This window comes from Cyprinodon tularosa, unplaced genomic scaffold (genome assembly GCF_016077235.1).
Source record: "Cyprinodon tularosa strain WSP-4 unplaced genomic scaffold, ASM1607723v1 ctg483, whole genome shotgun sequence".
NCBI lineage: Eukaryota > Metazoa > Chordata > Actinopteri > Cyprinodontiformes > Cyprinodontidae > Cyprinodon > Cyprinodon tularosa.
In genome coordinates, this window is record NW_024039211.1 from 216,238 (window position 1) to 223,645 (window position 7,408).

The 7,408-nt window shown below is 41.4% G+C and overlaps 1 protein-coding gene across 2 annotated transcripts; it reads left to right on the forward strand.

The window, feature by feature from the left end:
* Positions 1 to 788: 788 nt before the first annotated feature.
* On the forward strand, positions 789 to 7,145 carry anp32e (acidic (leucine-rich) nuclear phosphoprotein 32 family, member E). Of its 2 annotated transcripts, none has more exons than XM_038302175.1 (7): positions 789 to 984; positions 4,163 to 4,312; positions 5,263 to 5,385; positions 5,484 to 5,646; positions 5,726 to 5,853; positions 6,259 to 6,295; positions 6,764 to 7,145. In XM_038302175.1, the coding sequence occupies exons 1-7, from the start codon at positions 931 to 933 to the stop codon at positions 6,847 to 6,849; spliced, it is 741 nt and encodes a 246-aa protein (XP_038158103.1). In that variant the 5' UTR covers positions 789 to 930; the 3' UTR covers positions 6,850 to 7,145. The 2 variants fall into 2 exon arrangements, with proteins under 2 accessions (XP_038158103.1, XP_038158105.1); XM_038302177.1 differs by having other exon boundaries at positions 5,726 to 5,817.
* Positions 7,146 to 7,408: the final 263 nt, after the last annotated feature.

Here is a 7,408-nt window from a genome sequence, read left to right on the forward strand (position 1 = left end):
GGCATCATATGTCCTGTACCATGCCTAAGTGGGCAAGACTTGTTTTTCTGCAAATGTATCCTTTGTTTTCAACTAACCCCCCTTTTTTTGGCAAAAAATCTGTTGCTTATAGATCAATAAAAGTCCCCCTAGGCTTTTGACATAAACTCACCTTTATTTACTCACATTGATTTTTAGCAAAAATAAACATGTTTACATTTGTGATGGTAGGACAGAAAAGGCTACTTTCCCCCCCTGACATTGTTCCCAGTTTTTTCACAGAAAGGGTTTTTTTGTTTTTCTTTTTAACTAGCAATATAAAAATAGGTGTTCATCAGCAGCTAGTGGTTTATAAACTCTTGCCTATGTCATGTGACATCGATTTTTAGTTATAAATTAATTATCAGTTCTTAGAAACTGATAATAAAAAATATGTAATATTTCAAAAGGTTCAGATATATTATTTCTACAAATGATTATAATTCAACAATTGAGCAGTAAGGAATATATTTTTTGCATAATAGTTTACTTCGCTACTTGATTTGTTGAGAGATTATATTATAATTCATAAAAAAACACAGCTAAATAATTAATTCAAAATTATAATAATTTATTAAGAGATCAGAAGCCTTGCTTTGACAAAATTACAATAACACCCGCTTTCAGTACTACAGCTCCTACGCCTGCTAAGCCACACAGTAGAGGATTATTACGACGATGATCGTGATTGACATATCTACCGCCCAATCAAAAGCTATCAAAACAGGGCCGGCCCAGCCCCCCATCATTATGTGGGCGAGGCTTTATTGGAGGGGGCAGGGCGCAAGTTATCATGGAGGATCAGTAGGCAACTTGCGGCCAGAAGAGAAGGGCAGCTCCCGCTCTGATCCCCTGGACTTTATTCAACTGCGCTCCGCTCTAAAACAACCCCACCAACAACCACCTTCAAACATGGATATGAAGAAGAGGATTACTTTAGAGCTGCGGAACCGGAGCCCAGCGGAGGTAAGCGACTTATTCCGTAATAAGAGGGTAATTGTTGTCCGTGATGCGCGTCCGGAGCCCGGACCCAGTCGATCGCCTTTCAGCTCTCACTTCCATGATTTACTTAAGATGGACTCACCGTCTGTTAAACTGTTTATATTAAGACGCTGATAAGGTGAAGTGGAGCCTAGTTTGTAACGGGTTTTTTCAGTCTGTGTGCAGCATCCCCTGGGTTGCTCGGTTGTACCGCCCCCCCGCTTCTCCTCTCCGTTAAATTCCGTCTCTCACTCCGACTCAACGGTCGATACGCTATGCTAATTCCCTTAACTTGTTCTCCTATAACACCAACTTTCCTCTTATTTCGGCTGCTCGGTGAAACTTTATTTAAAGAATAAATATTTTTAGCGTTTAGCCTTTTTTAGAGTACAGCGGAGGTAAACAACAACTCATCTGATGTCCGTTAGACTCCCCGTCCTTTCCGAGCGGACATTTTTAAGTCACCGACACTTTAAACTTCGACGACATTGTCTAACTGAGGACTTTCTTTCAACAGGTCCGGTCACGCCATGTCTGAAAATGATTCTTTTTCGTATTGTGTTTGTTTTTCGGGTGATGTTTTCGCGGTGGTTTCGGTTCGACCCGAAGCAAAGGTCGGACACAGGCGGAGCGGCGCTCTTCACCGAGCTACGGAAAGCGGATTAGCCTTCGTGTCCAGCGGAATTTTTAGACGACGACGGAGAAAAATGTCGACGCTGCGAGTCCGTGACCTACAGAAACCCGTCAAAACGCGGCTGCGTTACACCGCGACCCCCCGTCACGGTAACGGGGTTACAAGTAACGGCCTTTAGTCCCAAAGCCTTTAAAGGAAATGAGATTAATGTGGCTCCTTTAAAGCTCTGAAGGCAGACATTTATGTGTCCGGATGCGTCGTCTGTTTCCATAAACCAGGACTTTAGAAAATACAAAACTATGTGTGGATTATGTAACCAAGTCAGGTTAAATAATACTCCCAGGTTAATTTGAACAGATGAAACACTGCGGTCATGTTTTATAAATTGGGGGAATCCGGCAGATGGTTAATGCAGAGCCACCTCCTCCTCCTCCTGCAGCGCTGTGCATGCAGATTACAAAGGGTTAAACCCTGCACAGATGATGATGGAGCTGCAGGCTGATGCTCTGCTCAGGCTCTCACGTTATATAAGCATGGAAGACCAAAGGACTCTGGGAAATAAAAGCACCTACCAGTCAGAATAAACCCCCTACCAGTTATCTTTCATAAAATTTGACTGATTTAATTGTTTAATAATTTTTTACTTCTTAACAATGTAATAATATATAAACGCATAGTAGTAAAACCTTTAGTTAACACTTGGCATGTTCTTTTAAGTCCTAATGAAATGCAAATTACAGACGGAGAATGATACAATTTATAGAAATCACTGGGTACAACTTCTAGCAAACACATTCCTGACGTTCCGGCACCAAGGAGATGAGTCGTTCATGGACATCTGGTCGAGCTCTGAATTCCTCTGACTTCATTTCTGATAAATTTAACACTTCTAACATGTTTGAATTGCTCTGGATTATTGTCATACTCGATATAGGGATTTCTGAGATGTTTAGTAATCTTGTATAAATTCAGTTTAGGTTCTTTATATAGCGCCAATTCACAACACATGTCATCTTAAGGCACTTTACAGTCACCAGATCATACAGTCAGGTTGATTCAAGGTTTTCTATCTAAGGAAAACCAGTTGATTGCATCGACTCGAATGCAATCCCTCACACTAAGCATGCTTGTAGCAACAGTGGAGAGGAAAAACTCCCTTTTAACAGGAGAAACCTCCAGCAGAACCAGGCTCAGTGTGGGCGGCCATCTGCCGAGACCGACTGGTGTTCAAAGAAATGGAAGCAAGAGATACAAAAAGCAGCTGTAAAAGGCGCCCCCGTCCAGGAAACACACAGCCAGGCAGTTGGGCTTTGAGCCAACTCCTATGTCAGAGGAAGAAGAGAGCACATCCAGCCAGTCAGAGAAGCATCTATATTCAAAGGTGTTGATGGCAGCAGCACAGCTGATATTTCTCTCCAGGATGGAGTCACAGCCAAACAGGAACAGACGAGGCAAAGTTACTAGAAGAAAAAGCAGAGAGAGCAGAACGTTAGAGATTGTTCACAGTTTTGGTTTAGGTTTACCTCCATTGGATAGATAAGTTAATGTTTAAGTAAAAAAAAAAGAAAAAGAAATAGGTTGAATATGCTTTGTTTTTATTATAACCAGTAGGGGGCAGCATAACAGATCACCTCACAGCAGCTCATCCTTATGCCAAACTGTCTCACTGACTACCTGCATCCCAATTTCCTCTCTGAGGTGTTCCTCTTTTTTGCTCCATCTTTACAACATGTGGTCCCATATCTGCCTCATCTGCAAACAATCAGTCTTTTCTCTGCATCTGTTTGTCTGAGCTGTTCCTCTATACTCACATTCAGACCCTCCTTTTGCCACTGCTGCCATCTCCAAATCACACCTGATGTGATGTCAGCCTTTCCCCTCTACTCGTTTCCCCCTTTCACCTTTTTTTTGCTCTGCTTTTCGTTTTGGGAAAAATTGATCCTGGATACTTTAACTTGTTTTCCTTCAGTACTTGTAGTCATTGCAAATTTAGGAAAAATCACAGTGTCATCTGCAAACAATATAATCCATGGGGACTAATGTCTGACATCAGCTTCTGTCCTTTCCATTGCCATCACAAAGACCTAGGGATGATCTAAATGTAGTTTACCTAAAATACATAAATAGTCATTTTTATACTCAAGAAGCAGAATAACCATGATAAATACATTTTACATGTACATGCAGTATGAACAAATTTATTTACTTTACTATCTAATGCCCATGACTTTTCCTTTTCTTCATTGTAGTTATTTTCTGATCAGTTAATATATTTAATTGAATAATTAAAAATAAATTAATAATATAATCAGGTGGACCAGTTTAGGTATTTATTAATAAATTTACAAATGAATATCATTGCTTTTCCGACTTATCTCCATTCCATTTTAGATTATTTCTGCGAGATCCGAAAAAAAAAGACTCAACTAGCATCCATTTTCTGCAGTTAAAAAGTGGTTAAAAAATAAACATTTAAAAAGAAATGATGATTTAGGACAGTATTTGATGAAAGCACCCATTGCTTTTCAGGTCGTGGAGCTGGTGGTGGACAACAGTCGGTCTGCTGATGGAGAGGTCGAGGGTCTGACGGACGAGTTCACAGAGCTGGAGTTTCTCAGTGTGGTCAACGTGGGTCTGAGCTCACTGGTGAAGCTGCCTTCGCTGCCCAAACTGCGTAAGGTGAGCCTTCCTTAACAGTCAGATGAACTTCCAAATAGACGTCATTGTAATCCCACCAATATTAGATTTTAAAATCAAAAGTTATTTTAGACTTAAATGCAGGCTGTGATTATTAATTAAGCTACATATGAATCTCTACAGATTTATATTGTAGAGTTGATATATATGTGTGTGTATTATAGATCTACATATCAGATGGAAAGTGTGAATATAGGAAGTGTAGTTCACCAGTTGATCCACTAGATGTCACCATCGTGTTCGTCTTAATAAAAAGAAAATAAGCGGTGACTGCAGGCACTATTGAAAGCATCAATGAATCTGCAACACAATAACACAGATATATTATTAAACTTCCAGATAATAGCTCTTAGCATGAGGTTTGTATTGAACACATAGGAAGTAGAAAATATGTTTTATTTGTATCTTTTTTACTTGTAACATGACAAATATAAGCTTTAGTAGACTCAGGTTTGACGTTTCCTTGATCAATGTGGCTGTTTTCCTGCTTCCATAAATTGGACCTTCTCATTTTCTCCCTCTTAGGTTAAGATCTATATATTTCCACATTATTTTGGAAGAATTTTTCTTTAAATAAGGGCTTCCTATGTTGTTTCACAAAGTTCTGGACTTTCTTTTCTCTCATATTCAAACGACATGATTTATTTATTTATGCATTCATTTACTAATTTATTGTTATGTGTTTGACCCCTGCTTCCCAGTCAAAGCAGCATTAAATTATTAGGCATACGATGTTTATTCCTGAGGTTTAAGGGTCACCCTAACCCTAATGTGTTCATTCAGTCGGTGTTGCATCCACAATGGGCTGCTGTTTTGACATTTTAGCTAAATTTCTGAAATGTTTTTTGCTCATCTTTAACTCCGTAAAGCACCGGTCCATCTAAATGTTTTAACAGATTCTCTTTAACCCAACTCTCTTTCTTATCCCTCAGTTGGAGCTGAGTGACAACAACCTATCGGGGTCTCTGGAGACTCTTGCACAGAAATGTCCCAACCTGACCTACCTCAACCTGAGTGGGAACAAGATCAAAGAGCTGAGCACGTTGGAGGCGCTGGTCAGTGTCTTCAGTTAGTCTGATTTATTTAAGGTTTAAAAGAAATTAATGTTACTGTTTGAAGATACTTACTTTATACAGTGTTTTATGATTCACAGCAAAACCTGAAGAGTCTGCAGAGTCTGGATCTGTTTAATTGTGAGATCACCTCTCTGGAGGACTACAGGGAGAGCGTGTTCGAGCTGCTACCTCAGGTGACCTACCTGGACGGCTTCGACCAGGAGGACAACGAGGCCCCAGACTCTGAGGCCGACGACGATGGTGAGAGAACGAGCTCACAGAAACGACTCAGCAGTCGCTGTCAGCTTGGCCCGAGTTCAGTGGTGGTCTCTGTTCACAGACGAGGACGGCGAGGACAGGGCGGGGCCGACCGGGGATTACGGGGAGGAGGATGACGAAGAAGAGGATGAGGATGGCTCAGAGGGAAGAGAGGTGGGGCTGAGCTTTCAGGTGAACCAGGCCAATCAGGTGGGCAACTTAGCAGAGAAACAGCAGGATTGGTAGCAGTCCCCACCCCTCTCCCTCCCTCCCATCCCATCATGCATCAGGGCTGGATCAGACAGAGAGCAGAGTTTCTTCTGGACTGAAGTTCAGTTCTCTGGCTGGTTGGATGAGTTTAGTCGACCCCGTTCAGCACCAAAACGACCACCTCTGACAGCACGCTGTTACTGCCTCCCTTAGAGACGCTTCCTGAAAGGTTCTATTAGATTTGCCACCATGCTTGTTGCATCACTGCGTGTCAGAGTTGGTCTGAAGGATGTTGGCCCTGTCTCCTTGTCTTTCTAGCCACTAGATAAAGAGCATCATTGTCTCATCTAAACGCTTTCAAAGAACATTTATAAACCTGCTCCCCTACATTTTTTTGTTCTTCAGGATTACGAAGATGAGGATGACTATGCAGACGAGGAAGGTGAGGATGTTGCAGCTAATTCAAGGCTAAATCCTGAAGAAAACCTAACAAAAATATTAACATCCCCTAATATTTTTCCCTTGTTGTTGCATTGCAACCATAAGCTTTACTTGTTTCGCTATAATTGAATGAAATAGAAACGGATCAACACAAATGACAAGGTGTGGCAGCCATTTATATTCCGAATCAGAGTCATCATGATGTTAGCCATTAGCTGGATGGAGGACAAATAGGGACAAAATAAATAATGATGTCCCAAGAAATAGATGAATATACTGTATAATGGATAAACACATTTAAAAGTTTAATATTGATTAAAAACATAATTTTGCTATATGTTTTTTCATGGCGTGGATGGCATGTCTTTAGGGCTTTGCCTAGGCACCAACAGTGGCTGAAATGCTGTGCTCCTTAAAATCCAGATATAATATATACATTTTAAAGGACCTGTATGTCATCTGTCTGCAGAGGATCTGCAGGGCGCTCAGGGAGAAAAGAGGAAGAGAGACGTAGATGACGAAGGCGAGGAAGACGACGACGATGAAGACAACTAGTCCTTCTGATGGCCGTCGCCTGTGTGTCGTCCTGCCCCATCTCAGTCCTCCTCTGGACCCAAGCTCCACCAAGCAGCAGCAGCTGCCGTTTGCTGCGTCCCAAGATAGTTGGTTTCAGTTTGTTAGAGAGTCACTTGTTTTCTAGATAAAATTATATTTGTAGGGAAAGAGATATTATGTGAACTTTACCTGTTGGTTCCAGCTGAAGACTTCACACGTTTCCCTTAAAAAAAAAAAAAACCTGCTTCAGGGTCAAACTGGTGTCCGTCTGGTAAGCCGAACCCCGTCGCCGGTCAGCTGGAGTTCTGCTTCCTCGTCGCGACTTAGAGCACAGGGAATCATCTGAACTGGTTTCATTGCGATCTTCAGGGAGAACATTTTGAATCCGGTGCAGAGTGGAGAGCTGTTCAGTCCCACATTGAGACAAAAATTAGAACTGCGACAAATATCCACATTTAGGCTTTTAAAGTTCTTAACCGAACGTTGGCGGTAAAGATCACAGCAAACAGCTGAATCCCGTCTGAGCTGCAGAAATGATAAAGAAATAAGTAGATTCCTT